Source organism: Antechinus flavipes, chromosome 2 (genome assembly GCF_016432865.1).
Source record: "Antechinus flavipes isolate AdamAnt ecotype Samford, QLD, Australia chromosome 2, AdamAnt_v2, whole genome shotgun sequence".
In the NCBI taxonomy this organism is placed as follows: Eukaryota; Metazoa; Chordata; class Mammalia; order Dasyuromorphia; family Dasyuridae; genus Antechinus; species Antechinus flavipes.
The window spans coordinates 261,749,237-261,765,993 of NC_067399.1; the positions used below are offsets into that span (position 1 = coordinate 261,749,237).

Sequence of the window (16,757 nt, forward strand, 5' to 3'; positions counted from 1 at the left end):
GCTCAATAGACACAAGCTTAATCCAATAAAACCCACCTTCTTAAATTGTGGGTTGAGATCCCATATGGGGTCTTGTAACTGAATATGAGGATCATGAAATTATAATTTATTAGCAGTAAATGTTTGGTTTGTATACTATTTTATATACTTAACTATGCAGGGTCACATAATTTTTTTTTTTTTTTGAATAAAAAGGGATTGCAAGCACATGGCTGCTGTTCTCTGACTCAAAGGGAACTCTTTTGATACTCAATGTAGAATTTAGAGTAGAGACTGACAGATTAAATGTTCACCTGATTTTTACTGTTATGGAGTTGAGATTTAGATGGACCATGACATGCAGTACATGAAAGAATGAGGAATCATCCTGAGAAAATGTTTTCAATTCACCCTGAAGTATAACATTTAGTAGCAGTAGGAAACTGTTGTCTCTCAATTATCTTTTATTCAGCTTGCTATTTCCTTCAGTGTTTTGCCAACAGAAAGCATGTAATCAATATTTGTGGAATTTAGTTATCTGTAATTAGATTGTAGAACCACATGTAAAATTTGTATATGTGACTTTGTTTATTCTGAAGCAATCCTCATGACTTTTTTGAAGGCTACCTTCATCTCTTTGTTACGGAGGCTATAGATCAGGGGATTTAAAAATGGTGTCACAACTGAATAGAACAAGGTTATTATCTTCTGTACTTCTGAGTTCTCAGCTGTTGGGCTCACATACATGATCATAAGGCTCCCAAAGAAGAGACAGACAACAGCCAGATGGGATCCACATGTGGAGAAAGCCTTACGCCTGCCAGCAGCTGAGGGAACTTGTAGCACAGCTCTTAGGAGAAGGATGTAAGATCCAAGGATGTAGAGTACGGGGAGGAAGAGAATGAGGGAGTTGAGAATATAGAATAGAATTTCAGTGACAGGAGCTGGGGAGCATGATAGAGCTATAATTGGATCCATGTCACAAAGAAAGTGGTCAATGATGTTGGGACCACAGAATGATAGCTGAGAGAGCTGGATAGTAGATGGAAAATAACTTAATAAGCCAAACATCCAGCACCCAGATATCAAAGTGTAACAGCGTTTTATGGTCATGATTGTTGGGTAGTGTAGTGGGCGGCAGATGGCAAGATAACGATCATAAGCCATGATACACAGGAAAATGACTTCAGTTGCTGCCAGGGAGGTAAAGAAATAGAACTGGATGATACAGCCAACAAATGAGATGGTTTTGGTTTCTGAGAGGAGGTTTCCTAAAATGTTGGGCACAGTGGAATTTATATACCAGAATTCCAGAAAGGCAAAGTTTCCTAAGAGGATATACATCGGTGTGTGGAGCCTCTGGTCCCACTTCACTGCACACATGATGGCCCCATTCCCCATCATGGTCAGGATATAGATCATGAAGAACAGAGAAAAGAGTAAGATTCGTGTCTCCCAGCTACCACCAAAGCCCAAGATAACAAATTCAGTCACAGTGTGTGCTCTTGACTTATTCATTGAATTCTGAGCTGTGGAAGAGATAGAAAAAATCATCACATCAATGCAATGTTTTTGCATTTTATCCATTATTATGACAAGGTTTAATGAGGACTTTGTAGGATTTATAAAGTAAATACCTTATCATATGCAAATCAGTATATAATAATCCTGTCTTGCTCTCGAGCCCACAATTTCTCTATTTTTCGAATTTCCTCAGACTTCAGTGTTTTTGGTGCCCTATTCAAGAAAAAAAAAGGAATAATTTTATTAATGCTTTCTTTGGAACAAAACTGGGCTGAGCAAATATAATTTGATCCTCCAATTCAGACTTCCAGTGGCCATCTTTCCTTGTTTAGTACGGTACCCAAGATTCAGGTACCTACAGAGAACAGACTGTTGGATTTCCTTTTCACTCATCCAATAAAGTCATAGCAACTTTTTAGGTATTTACGGAAGACGTATCATTTGAAGAAAACTTTTAATAAATGTAGGATTCAATACCAAAAAGTCCAATTCTCAGAATTTGTTACTTGTGGTTCTTTCTATACTATAAAACATTTTCTGTCTTTCCTTAACTCTTTGAAGTAATGTTAAGGCCTCTTTTCTGAAATATCAGTAAGTGATATTTTAATGCTATTTTAGTTTGCAGCAGTTGGTCTAATCTGAATGGAAAGATAAAAACTAATTCCTAGTTTAAGGTCATTATATGTATTAGAATTTTGATTTAATGTCATAACAATAGCTAAATATTATATAACACTTTATAGCTCATTTGACATGTACAATAGTTCTTATAGTTAGATGTCATAGATAGTATTATTCTGAATTTGCAGATGAGTTAACTAGGGCTCTGAGTTATAAGTTTACTTATCAATGTTATTGAGGTAGTAACATTGGTGGCAGAATTTCAATTCCAGTCTTCATCTTGAATCCAGCATTCTTTGCAGCAAGTCATGCTGATTCATGTAGCTAATGCATATTAAAAATAGAGCAAATCAATACATTTTTATTACAGGTGTGGATACTTTGTTAATAAGTCTCCTATAGACTTTTGATAATGATAAATTAAAAGATAATGAATCATAGTACAACTGTATACATGTTTCAAATCACTAATGCTTAATCAGAATTTTCTCCTAATGATTAAATCTATCCCTTATAATATCTTGATAATTGATAAAGTATATGACACTTTGCAGAAAATTATTTCTGAAAACTTATGTATGAAGTAGATACCACCAAATCACAGACTCTCAGAGTTGGAAGAGATCACAGGGCCATTCTAATAGAATCAGTCCAGAGGTGTCCATTAGACAGCTCTTGGGTTATATAAGTCTTACCATTTTCCTGAATTTGAAAGGAGCCAGATAAAAATATAAAACATTTAACAAATAAAGAAAAATATGATACAACAGATAATGTTAATTTGTGTTTTCCTCCCCAATTAATATGTAAACATAGGAATCCTTCTATATGATTCTATGACCACAGTTCTATGTGAATTTGAATCTAATGATTTAACCCATATGTGAATATGAAGATCCTCTACAATATACATGACATGTGGTTATTCATACTTTGCTTAAAGACTGGCAACAAGGCAGATCCTCTTCTCTCATGAGATTGTCCAACCTACTTTATGGATAATACCAATAGTAAATGTCTAATGAAAGGCAGGTTTAAGTTTGGTCTTAGGGACTTTGCCCATGCTTCTTGTTCTAACCTCTCCATCCAAAGAGAACAAATTTGGTCCCTTTTACCAGTGATAGCCCCTCAAGCACTTTCTTTGTCTGGCTTAACATTCTTGATACCATTGAACAATCTTTGGCAAGATGTTTAATCTTAGGTCCTTTACCATCATGGTGATTATCCTTTCTCTGGTGCTCTCTAGGTTATTTTCTAATATGCACCACCAAGAACTAATCCTACTATTTCAGAGATGATCTGCCCAGGGAAGGCTTTAAATTTTACACAATAATTTCTGTTCACTATGCCTCTTTTGATTCAGTACCATATTGATTGAGTAACTTTTAATTATCACTCTATCAATCCTTTGAGGTTGCAGTTCACTAATACTCCTAGATCATTTTTTGGATGGAATATTACATAACAAATACTCATTCTCTCCACTCCCACCCTTTATAAGTTCTGCATTTCTTTTGCTATTTACAACACCACCTTAGTAGTACAGGCCTTCATTATCTTTTGCTTTATTTAGACTATAATTATTTCTTTACTTCTCTAGCTGCCTGTTGTCTCAACCCCAATCAATTCTATTGTATTATGCTATTGCCTAAAGGATAATAATAATAATAAAGTTCAAGTGACTTGCTTCCCAAAGTCTTTGACAGTTAGTACATTCTATGCTTTTGAATTCCTTATCCCTTTTGGTTTTCAAAGCCCAATCTAGTTTTTAGGATGCCATATGACTGAAACACCAGAAAGAAAGAAATGGACCAAGAATATATATCTCAAATTTCTGCAGAGCCTGAAGCCACAGTTACTGAAAGAGAATTACCTACTGTGTTAAGTGGGCCTAGATCAGCACACTTTGACAAAAAGTCATGATTCAGGAAACAATCTAGGGATCACACAGTATTTGCTTATCTGGATATCTTACCTTCAAAGATAGCTGATGACTCATTAAACAGAATGTTAGGTCTAGAGTGAGGAAGAGATCAGTTTAAATTCTGCCTGGGACATTTGTTATCTATAGGTTGATGAACAAATCATTCAGCTGCTTTCTGTCTCAATTTCTTCAACTATAAAATGTTAAATAAGAATAGTACTCAACTTGCAGGGCTGTTGTGAGGATCAAATGATATGATATTTTAAAGAAGCTCTTAGATAATTCCCTGGCAGATATTATACATCATATAAATGTTAATTCCCTTTCTTTGGAAGGAAATCATGCTCCAGGAAGTATCTGAAAACATATACAAAAGGGAATAGACTTTAGGAACCAATGTACCAACAATATATTATCTTATCTCAAAACAATTTCAAAATCACTTTCTCTCTATCTCTGTCTGTTTCTATCTCTGTCTGTCTCTTTCTCTCTCTCCTTCCTATATATTTGTATTATTGTGAGGGGCAGTAGAAATTAATCATCAATTTTTTGGTTTATCAATGACTATTGCCTAGCACAGGTATCAGGGTATTCTCATGATCCTGTAACTATACGAGCTAGGTTCCTGATCACAAGATGAAAATTAGGGTTACCATTTCATTGTTCTAGCAAGAGCTTTATCTTTTACTCACAGTGATGTGCTGGAACCAGATTAGAGAATAGTTCAGTTTTTAGTGACAGCATTAACACTTAGGAAATCAGCAAACAATATTAATCAGAACTTGATGTAATATTTTGTTGATAGTCTAGACTTAAAATTCTAATAGAAGAAATGTTAATGATGTTATTTAAGCTAAAGGGGTATTATGCCTATATTCCCCTTCCCCAAAATTTGTAAACATTTCTCAGAATATTTGCTCTCTTATATGCATTCTATTTTGTGACTCAAACTGATTATCACCTCTATTTGCACATGCCTAGCACTTTTATTCAACTTGTTGTCTTGAGGCATGCTGCTTTTTTTCCCTGATAGAGTCATTCCTTCTTAAGACTGTTCTTGAAATCCTATTCTTTCTTATCATTTTATTTAGAAATATAAAAGATATCTTTCTAAGTGGGTGCTCAAAATTAAGTGTATTCTCTCTACAAATGTATATATCACATGATTTCTTATAGAAAAAGCTGAATGGGCTGACTAGAGTTCTTTTTTTTTAGAGCTTCCAAAACTAGGAGCAATTTAATCTGGGGTGGGCAGGGGGAAAGATAAACATTCAAGAAAGGCAATGTTTGGAGAGGTAAATGGGCAAAGGGGAAACTTGTACTTGAAACTATAAAACAGGACAGGAAGTCATTTTGGAGGGAATATTACTAAAACATAAATTGAATGCATCATAGAATCCTGCAAAGTCACTTACTGAGTACTGTATATAACACAGCCTCTTAATGATGTGTTCTGCACTAAGTTTCAACACATTTTCTTTATATTTTATGAACTATGTCTAATGATTTCATGCAGGAAGATGAGAGAATTCTAATGCTGAGGATCACTCATGGACTTTTGAATGAATACTCAATATTAGCAATATCTTGTTGGGGATCTCTGTTTGAAGGACAATCGAGAGTATCAATTTCCAAATGGAATCAAACCCTACTCTAACTGTCCTTATTTATATAAGTGTTCTGCATATTTTTTCTGCTTGATACATAAAAACTGTAGTTTTCAAAGCATGTCAGCCTTTTAGAAAGTATACCTCAAATTTTCCTGGGCAGAAATGTATAGATACGTGTATGTATATAATGAGAAGGTTGCTACCCACTATGGTCTCCTCTCAAATAGTCATAAAAAGAGTTGAGAAGAGACATTCTAATTTATTTATCCACTCACCTGTAACTCAGTCCTCTGGATTCTGTACTTCATCAGTCTTCCCTTTGATCTTGTATCCGCACTTAACTGTCACTCAATATCTTAAAATCTCTGTACTAATAATTTCATTACCTTGGGAACTTTTTTTTTTCTTAACTCTGATGCAGGACAGAATATTTTGTACAGGAGCAGAGTATTCTGGGTTCTTTTTAATAATTAGTTTATAGAAAAAAACCAGAAAAACAATGATCAGATGATCACTAGCTTAGATGGTGCCTTTACTTGGTAGTTGTCATTTCTAATCTGGATTGAAGAAAAAATCTCTTAAACATCTGAGTCACTCTCCTGGACAACTCCCCTAATTAGTCAAGTAGATGTAGTTGTCAGGTGAGTGGTATGTCATGTTTATTTTTAATCAATTAATAGGCAAAAACTCTTGGAATCTGATCCCTGATGAAGGTAATTTAAAAGAGTGTGTGGAGATACAGAGAGTGAGTTTCCCACAAAATAATTTATGGTTCATCTAAATTATCTTTTTGAAGTCTCAGTTTTCTTTTCAGGCATTATTAGTTGCTTCTTTAAGTGTACCTTCTGCATTATTATCTCCTCCCCACCCCTAATTTGGGTGACCAATTTGATTCTTAGGTATAAGTAGATACAATGAAGTAGATAAAAGTTTGGAGACCTGTATTGGTGAATCTCAGGAAAATTTTCATTTTTGTAAAGGGGAACAGTCTACTGGGAAAACATCTCTTAGGAATAAGGAAAAGATTAATGATCCACAGGCCTGATGAAATGTTTGCCTCATTTACTTCTGTCTTCTAATGACCTAAATCTGTTTCAGAAATTTTTTATGGCTTCTCTTGAAGTACAAATTTATATCATTAATTGTTTCCCACAAAATTCAAGTTATAAACTCTAAAACTAATTTCTTTATTTCTTATTCTTCATTTCTGCCAAACCATGTTGAATATGTAATTAAAAAACACACCTTTTACATAAAATTTAGTTAATCCAACCTATATCATGGTATTTCTTCTAATTAAGTAACTAGTATCATTTTATAGATATCAATCAGGTAATGGTGGATAAAGTTCTGGGTCAGGAATCATGTAACTTTTTTTTTTTTAATTCAAGTTTGGCCTTATTTACTAGTTGTGTGACCTTGGGCAAGTCACTTAAACCTGCTTGCCTCAGTTTTCTCATCTGCAAAATGAGGTAGAGTTTTAAATGGTCAATCACTTTAGTATCTTTGCTAAGAAAACAACAAATGGGTTCATGACAAGTGGGGATATAAGTAGAGAACAATAACAAATATAATCAAATCATTTATGGATGGGATATTTATCATTCTTTTTTTCCCTATAACTTCTATTCTCCCCCACTCCCCATTTCCATTATCACCTGCAATTCAGGTCTTCATCTTTGGACTCCTGTAATTCCTTCTTAACTTGTCTTTTTACTTCTAGTCTTTTACGGAAAAAAAATCTGTTCTATAGAGGCTGTTACTCTACTGTACAAAAATCTTTAATGCCTAAAGAGCGATTAACTTTATTGAAGAAAGTGCAACTAACTTGATGATCTCCAAAGTCCTTTCAATTTTTTATATTCTTTGCTTCTAATTCTTTATCCTTGTGAGTATTCAAAGCATTTTTCTGGATGATAGCTTATCTAACACACCTAAATGGAAAAAAAAATCTTCAGAATGTAATTTTGAGGTTTCAGTGGAGCCTGAAGCCAAAATAATTGAAACATTACCTAAAATACTGTGTCCAGTTCAACACATTTTGACCAAAAACTCATATATTCAGATAATACTTAGGGAAATACATAATCTAAGTTCCCCTAGATATCTTTCCTTAAAGGAAGGAAGTCATATTGGCAGGATATGCCAGAAGAGAATAGATTTTGGGACCCAAATCATCAGAAATGTTTTGCTTCAATTCAAATAAAATCTGAGTCTTTCACTTTATCTCCTTGTATTTGCTGGTTATGCATCTTCAATATGAGGGAAAATTTAAAAGAAATCTATAATTGACTGATTATAGCTAGCTGCTGAATTTTTCTGGCTCATCACAGCCTATTGTCTAGCAAAGATGCCCGGACCTTTCCTAATCCTGAGGTTATTCTACCTGTTTTTCTCTTTTATAGCTTACTTATTTGTTTATCTCCTCTTTTTAAATTTATTTTTTATAAACTTATGAAATAAAACAAGCATTTCTATAACAGACTAGAATATGATAAAAATGATTGTACATGATGCTGCAAATCTATTATGTCCAACGAGTTATTCCTTTTAAATATATATTAAAGTTATCAAGTAACTGTTTTTTTCTTCTCCCCACTCCCTTCTGATGATTACCATTTGATACAAATACATATAAAAAATATCAGTGCATATGTGTCTCTCTGTGTGTAAAATCATCCTATATACACTTCTATTTATCATGTCTTTCTCTGAGTGTAGATAGTGTTTTCTTTCATAGGTGCTTAGTAGTTAATTTGGGTATTTATAAAAGTCAAAATAACTCATCAATGCTTTCAATGTGATAAAGTAGGGCATCAGAAAGCTCAATGTTGGCAAAAAGACAGAGTGAGAAAATAGGGTGAGAGAACAAGACCCCAAACCCCATGTCCAAAATGCAACAGAGGTTTCCATTGGGCCATTCCATTCCATCAGAATGTAGATTGATTCAGGGAAATAGGATGAGAGGTCCAGGGTCCAAGGCAAAAAATACTTGGGGCATGATGCCAGCCAATGTCTACATCCAGAGAGCCTTTCGAAGTTCAATACCCAGACATGACCAATCAGCCAGGAAGCAATCTGATGGGAGAAAGGGATTACACAATCAACCAGCCAGGAAGCAACCTGATGGGAGAAAGGGATTACAATTGGGGAGAATAGAGTTGTATGTAGCTGGGACAACTGAGATACCCTCTGGAGAGGTAAAATATTGCAGTGATTGTCTTCTTTTAAAACAATATAATTGGTTCTCTCTGGGAGAAAGCAGATTTCTCGGGGAGGTTTTCTGGAGGCAACCTTAGTTGCAGTTGAAAGATCACTCCAAAATGCAGCCAGCTGGTAAAAATGCAAATGTTTATTTTCTCCTTCCAAAATAGCCTAGTTAGTTGAGGCCTATCTCTTTGCTTGGTTCCAAGAGCTCTTGCAGATTGTCCTTTGCTTCTGCCTCTGCTTTCTTCAGCCTCCAGCCAGCCAAGTGGAAAATGAAATGAATCTCTCTTGTCTTGGAGAGAGGATTTGTGGGCTTCTTCCCAGAGTGCTCCTCTCCGACCCCAGTCAATGTTCCAAAGTAACTCTCTTCCGAGAGAGGGCTTCTGGCTGATCTCACTTGATGCTCTCCTCTCAATCTAATTCAGCTGAACTCTCCCAGAGAGCCTCTGTCTGTTTCTTATATATGAGAGAGTGGGATTGTGGGATATCTCCCAGCATTCTCTCTGGCCCTAAGAGCTTCAAGGGAAGTGTGAATTCGGATATCTCATACTAAACCCTGAAATCTCCCAAACGTGTGAACTCCAATGAGTAAAAGTGTGAACACAAGAACATAATTGTATCAATTAGTTCTACTTAGTACCTTGTTTCAGGCTCTGGCCCAAAACATCTCCTTGTAAGATCAGATCAATAATCTATCAACTCTAATGAGTTAGCAGTTTGTAAAGATTCCAACAAAATATGTTCCTCTCCAACCTACAGATCCTTTGCCTCTAAGCACAGTAGGCTTGACCATTTCACTTCCTGAGAGTACTTACAAAATTTATAAAACAGAGTTCATCCATACACTGATGTGGGAAACTGGGGAATGTGTAGATAATATTCCAATCACTAATACAGGTAGACAATTTGTGACTTATCAACCAAGAGAAGTAGTAGCATCAGGTTTACTGATACAGACTCCTAATAGGCAATCTGGTGATAGCTGCTCAGATCCTGACTCCAAACAACAGAATCCAGGAATATTCTAGACAGCAGCTATGGCAGATGACCATCCTATGCTCACTATATACATAGTTACTATTAGAAGGATTGGGAGACATAGGTGCAGATCGTACAGTCATTAGAGATGCCAGCTGGCCCGGTCATTGGCTAAAGATTAAGACAGACACTTACATGTCTGATATAGGAAGCTCAATAGCTGTTGAAGTTAGTGTTATCCCTTTGAGATGGACTTTTGAAGGCAAAACAGATGTTTTTACTCCTTTTATAGTTGAAAAAATCCCCATCAATCTGTGGGGAAGAGATTTTTTTTTTACAACAATTTTTTAACAACAATTTTTTTACAACAATTTTTTTTTTTTTTACAACAATTAGGATTACAAATGAGTACTTTGGTTTTTTAAGCAGGGCTGCTGTTGAAGGCCTGCCAACACTTTCACCTGTTCCTATCCAATGGAAAACTGATACACAAGTGTGGATAGAACAGTGGCCCTTAGCTAACAATAAAATTCCGGCCTTATTAGATATAGTGCAGGAACAACTTGACCAAGGACACTAACAACTTTCTCTAAGTCCTTGGAAGTCCCCAGTATTTGTTGTAAGAAAGAAATCTGGAAAATGGAGGATATTGACTGATTTAAGAAAAGTAAATGAATAGATGGAAACTATAGGAATCTTCAATCTGGACTTCTATCTCCTACTCAGTTGCCTAGAGAATGGCCTCTTTGGGATATAGACATTAAGGATGGTTTTTATTCTATCCCTCTAGATAAGGAGGATATGAAAAGATTTGCCTTTTTGGTGCCCAGCGTTAACTTAGCTGAGCCTTATAAAAGATATGAATGGACAGTTTTGCCACAGGGAATGAAAAACAGCCCTACTACATGTCAAATGTGTGTTGCTGCTACTCTTATTTCAGTAAGGAAAACATTTCCAAAAGTAATGTTATTACATTATATGGATGATATATTGGGATGTGCAACCAAGAAACAAATGTTAGAAGCATGTCTACAAAAGACCATAGAGACACTAAGGAATTACAAATTGTACATAGCTCCAGAAAAAAATTCAAAGACATGCTCCTTTTCAATATTTAGGTTATGAAGTATACTGTAAGGTGCTTACAGTACAAAAACTGTCCTTAAGAACAGAGAAGCTAAACACCTTAAATGATTTTCAGAAATTGATAGGAGATATCCAATGCATGCGACCAGTGTTAGGCTTGACCACCTACCAATTGCAACCATTATATGACATTTTAAGGGGAGACAGTGCTTTAAACTCACTGTGCCATCTTACAAAAGAAGCTCAAGAAGCTTTGAGAGAAGTTGAACTGGCTTTATCCAATGTTTGAAAAAGTCACTCAGAAACCCTTGGAACTATCAGCTTTTGCTACAAAAGAACACCCACAGCAGTCCTTCATTAAGGAGACAGTATGATAGAGTGAGTGAACCTCCCAACACAACCAGAACAAAGCTTTACTCCTTACCCAGTATTTGTGGCTAGAATTTTACTAAAGGCCATTAAGTGAACAGTACAAATTATCTGGGATAAGACCTGACAAGATATACAGCTTTTATACTAATGCACAAATTAATGTATGCTGTGAAACCATCCCAGAGTGGCAAATTGTATTAGCCACAGCTCCAAATTTTACACATGGGTCTTCATTAAAGATAATCAAACTATTACATAATTGGTGATGGATTCTTGAAGAAAAGGTTTCTAAAGTTCCTCTTAAAAGACCAATGATCTTTATAGATGCATTCAAACATAATATTTGTGCTGTATACTCTCATGACTTAACTATAAAGAGAGTAGTCAGAACTCCTTTTCAGTCCACTCAGCAGAATGAATTAATTGTATGCAATCATTCTAGCTCTTACTTATTATCCAGGAGATATTTATATATAATATCTGATTCGACCTATTCATTAGGTGTGGTACAAAGAATTTCCACAGCCCAAATAAAATTCGTAGCTTCCAATATATATCAGCTCTTTAAGGAACTTCAAGAGCAAGTGAGAAAGCATCCAGGTAAGATTTATATCTTTCATGCCCATTCTCATGGTGGACTTCCAGGTCCTATTTTTGATGGAAATTCAAAGACAGATAGCTTTTAACCATGTTTGCCAATACTCCTTTATTTCAAGAAGCTTAAGAATCTCATTCTAAATATCATCAGGCTGCTCAAGCTATATGTTTACAATTTGGAATAACAAAAGAGGAAGCTTGGGAGCCTAGTAAAAGCCTGTACAGCTTGCCTTCCTTTCCACGCTCCTACACTCCCTCTAGGGAAGAACTCTCATGTTTTGAGACCCAATGAAATTTGGCAAATGGATGTGACCCATTATAAATCTTTTGGTCATCTGTCTTTTATCCACATTGTGGTAGACACCTTTTAGGGATTCACTTCTGCAATACCAGCAGCAAAAGAGACAGCCCGAGTGATCACTGAATTCCTCACACAAGCATTTGCAATTATGGGTGTGCCACAAGCCATAAAAACAGATAATGGACCTGCATATACTTCTAAACATTTTGCACACTTTTGTGCACAGTATAAGATTTTACACACACTGGCATATCCTTTAATCCTCAAGGACAGGCAGTAGTAGAGGAGAAACAGAAATATGAAGACACTCCTCCAAAAACAAAAGAAAGGGGGAGCCACAAGTAACCCTAGAGAACTTCTAAATTTAGCTCTTTATACCATTAACTTCTTGATTTTTGACAAAGATGCACTGACTCTGGCAGACAGGTTTTATAACACATCATTTTATAACCCCTATCTTTAGATAATCGCCAGGTGATGTGGAGAGATCCAGAAAGTGGTGAATGGAAGAGACCAGATAGGTTAACTGTTTGGGGGAGAGGGTTGGCTTGTATCTCTACAAATGGAGAAGGAATCAGATGGGTGCCAATGAGCTGTATTTGCTTTGTCCATTGGAGAGAGACAGAACAGACCCTTGAAATGAAGGAGAAGACCCACGAAACACTGGGTGGTTCCATTGCTGACTATACCCACCAGTGAAAGAGCATGACAGTTATGGCGATTGACTCATGGACATCAAAAATTGCTGGACTTCAAAACCCTCAGGAATCATTGGAATCCCTAAGATATGAAAAGATTGTTGTAGGACTTCAAAAACCTCAGGAATCATTGGATTCTCTGAGACATGGTAAGACTGTTGCAAGACTTCAAAATCTGCAGGAATCATTGGATTCCCTAACACATAAAAAGACTGTTGCAGGACTTCAAAAGCTTGCAGGGATCATTGGATTCCCTGACATGTGAAGTAATGGAAAATAGATTGGTTTTGTACTATCTCTTGGCTGCTGAAGGAGGTGTATGTGTGATTGTTATTTACATACTCTCCTTCTAGGACTTCTGGAAATGTTTTACAATACCATGTTGATTTATATTTTTTGTTATGCCACTACTTGCATGTACAATTCTTGTTTGTTACACCACATTGAATCTGCATCGGCTGTGGAGAGAGTTATTACTGCTAATCTGTGCTTTATTACTATGTGCTTGTGTAATACCTCCCATGCTGATGGGTTTGTGCATACCTGTTTCTAGTAAGGCCCTTCAGCCCAGAAACCTGCTAGCAATATCTGGCTTGACTCCCCACTTCCTTTTGGTGTTTTTCAGGTTTTCAGGTAGGGTGTGATCATCTCCTTTTTAGTGCTTTCACCTCTCTTCTTGTGAAGTTGGGGGGGGGTAATCACCTCCTTTTTGGTGTTGTTACTTCCTTTCCTGAGAAGTCAGGAGTATGTGATCACCTCCTTTTTGGGGTTCTCACCTCCCTGAGAAGTCAGGGATGGTGTGACCACCTGTGTTGTAAAACAAAAGAAAGCAGATGTACAGGGCTGAAACTCTTAAAAGATGAGCTTGAATCAGACAACTGAGCACTTAAGGCATTATAATTACCTATTAGACAACGATTCTATTAGCATGTGTTTGGAAAAATGGCCCTTCTTACTGTTCCATGCTGTCTTGATGTTTGGTGTATACAGATAATCATAGGAAGGATTAGGGGTTGGAGTGAGAGAGGCAAGAGAACTTCACTTGGCTGCAGGATAAGGAGGAGAAAAGTGTGGAGATTCTGGATTCTAGAATCAAGGGATCCTTGGCAAAACTCCTGGCAGTTTTGTCCATCTCCTTCACTTCTCTCCCTGAAGACCAAAGACTTTTGCTTATCCTGACTCTGGCTGATCCTGAGGCCTCCAGGGAGCTAGCTTGGACTTTACAATTCCTGTTTTTCCCTACAGAGAGAGAAGTTCTGTTCCATTATGATTTTATTAGGTTGTCATCCTATAACTTTGCCTGTGGGAAATTTCAAAATAGTAGTTGAATTTTCACGGCCATAATCACTAAAAGTTCATGCCAACTTCTCTACTTATATTAGAATTTTACAATTTTGAGCTGGAAATAATCAGAGGAAGTCTTTAGATCAGAGGAATCAAACTTATGGAGTACAATTATAAATTGGAGTACAAATTGTACAAAATGGAGTACAAACCCAAGTTAGGTTTACATATAATTGAGAAATGTTTAACAAAATAAAAAAAAAATACAACATAGATAATGTTAATTTGTGGTTTTCTAAGTCAGTAAGTTCTAGTTTTACTTGAGTTTGATCCAACTACTCTAGTTGATGTCTAAACATGAAATCATAGCAATTTGAGCAAGAAGTCACTTTAGATATCAACTAGTTTGACCTCTCATTTTAGAGAGACTCAGAGGTTTTAAGTTACTTGCCAAGATCAAATTATTAGTGATAGAACTAGAACTGATGTCTAGATCCCCTATGCTTTCCTGACCTAAATGGCTTTCATTTATTTCATTTCTATCTGCTAATAGATTGTGCCCCCAGTAGGATCCTGGAGAGTATCATATCCTTACAGATTCATTATACTCCTAATATAAGTTATATCTGGTTATAGTTTCTTCTTGGTTGGTGAGTAACCCAGTGGATAGAATTCTAGATTTAAAGTCAGGAAGACCTAAGTTCAAATCTATACTCAGATACCAAGTGGGAGTAAGCCACTTAAACTCTATCTGTCTCAGTTTCTTTAAATCTCAATAGCCTAGCATTGTGATGATCAAATGAGATATTGGCAAAGTACTTAGCACAGGGTCTAGCAAATAGGAGGTGCATGATTAGTGTTTCTTTTCTTCCCTCTTCCTTTCTAGTGTGAAAAATTAGTGGGATTATGACAAACCCCAAATTGGACTCTATCCCACCATGGCATGATTACTTCTTCATCTTTATCATTGACATCTTTAAATTTTTTTAAAATTCATTTTTTTTGTGCTACATATTAAGTTCTGAACTCTCTCTCTTTTTTTCTCCTCACTCCATACTAGAGAGGGCCACCATTTGACACAGATTTATAAATATATGTAAACCATAGCATGCATACTTCTATTTATCAGGTCTTTCTCTGGAGAATCATAGCATCTTCTTTTATAGCTCCTTTGTGGTTGATTTAAGTATTTATAATAATTAGAATAATTTGACTGTTCTTTGAACAAAGATACTGTTACTGTATATAATATTCTCTCACTTTTTGTTATGCCATACAAGTCTTTCTATATTTTTCTAAACTCAGGCAAGTCTAGGAAAAAACCAAAAAAACCCAAGAAAGGAAGCAAAGAAAAGCAGGGCAGCTGTGAAAACAGCATGTAGTATATTTATCATATAGATTTTCTTGAAATGAAAATTTATTGTCTTATATTGAGACCCCTTTTAGGGTCAGTTGTGTATATAGCAATTTTTTTTCTTCTCATTTCAAATTGAAACATAAAATAAAAAAAATAGGTGATGTTAATGAAATTGAGTGTAAGAAAACCATTGAATAAAAAATCAAAAAACCAAAATCAATCAGCTTATAATTTCTTATAGCACAGTATTGTTCCATCTCAATCACATATCACTTTTTCAGTCATTTCTCAATTGTCAGGTAAACTCAAAATTTCCAGGTAATTGCTACCACAAGAAGAGCTGCTTTAAATATTTTAGAATGTATGTTTTTTCCTTTCCCCCAAGAGCTTTGAAACAAATTAAATTGAAACAAATCAAATATAATCCCCCTTTCAACTTCTATGGGAGAAATTAGTGAAAGGAGAAAGACCAAGGAGGATAACTTGAGTTTAAGAAGGAGAAAGAAGAAATATTAGGAATTGTGAGGGTGTGGAGTTGTGAAAAAAAAGCCAGAGATTGGCTGAGAGGAAGACAAATTTGGGAAGATTTCAGAAGCTAAGTAGCAAGATTTCTGCTAAGGAACATGTAAGCTAGAGTCTCAATACAAGGAATTGACTTGAGAAGACTGTAGAAAGAAAGAAAAAGATGATGGACTAAAGAAGAAAAAGGTAAAACAGAAGGAGGAGAATCATTTGAAGAAAAAGAAGGAAAGGAAGAAGAAATAGAGAAGAAAAAGAACTCAAAAAGAATGAAGAGATAGCCAAGACAGGTAATCCAAGTAAAGGCATCAGTGAGGGAAGGGAAAAGAAACAAGGTATGTTTTTAAAAACTATTAATTAGACTCTGAAAAGGTAAGGAAATGAATAACTTTAGCCTTAAAGCCAACCAAAAAAAATTTGCTACAATATTTGTTTGGGGGGATAATGACCTCTGCATGTACTCAATTTCAGAATTGAAAAGGACACCATTTAACATTCTCAAGCTGCGGTAGCTAGAGAATGGAAATCTAGGATATACCTATCCCCAAGATTATGGTGAATGTTTGACCAATAATATTGGGTACAGACCTGGTGAAGTGGCAGGTGGCGTTGACCAAGGCAAAGACCAAGAATCTCACATCCAGTGAATATAGCCAGTAGGGGCAATTTTGAATGGCCTGAAATTTAATATGTAATATTT

At 35.7% G+C, this 16,757-nt stretch overlaps 1 protein-coding gene across 1 annotated transcript; it reads right to left on the reverse strand.

The window, feature by feature from the left end:
• Positions 1 to 567: 567 nt before the first annotated feature.
• LOC127552487 (olfactory receptor 11H4-like) lies at positions 568 to 1,503 on the reverse strand. The gene has a single exon (XM_051982991.1). The coding sequence runs from the start codon at positions 1,495 to 1,497 to the stop codon at positions 568 to 570; it is 930 nt and encodes a 309-aa protein (XP_051838951.1). The 5' UTR covers positions 1,498 to 1,503.
• Between the last annotated feature and the right edge of the window lie 15,254 nt (positions 1,504 to 16,757).

Bases quoted from the DNA above. Each gene is read 5' to 3' on its own strand.
- LOC127552487 (XM_051982991.1), bottom strand. From the start codon at position 1,497: ATGAATAAGTCAAGAGCACACACTGTGACTGAATTTGTTATCTTGGGC.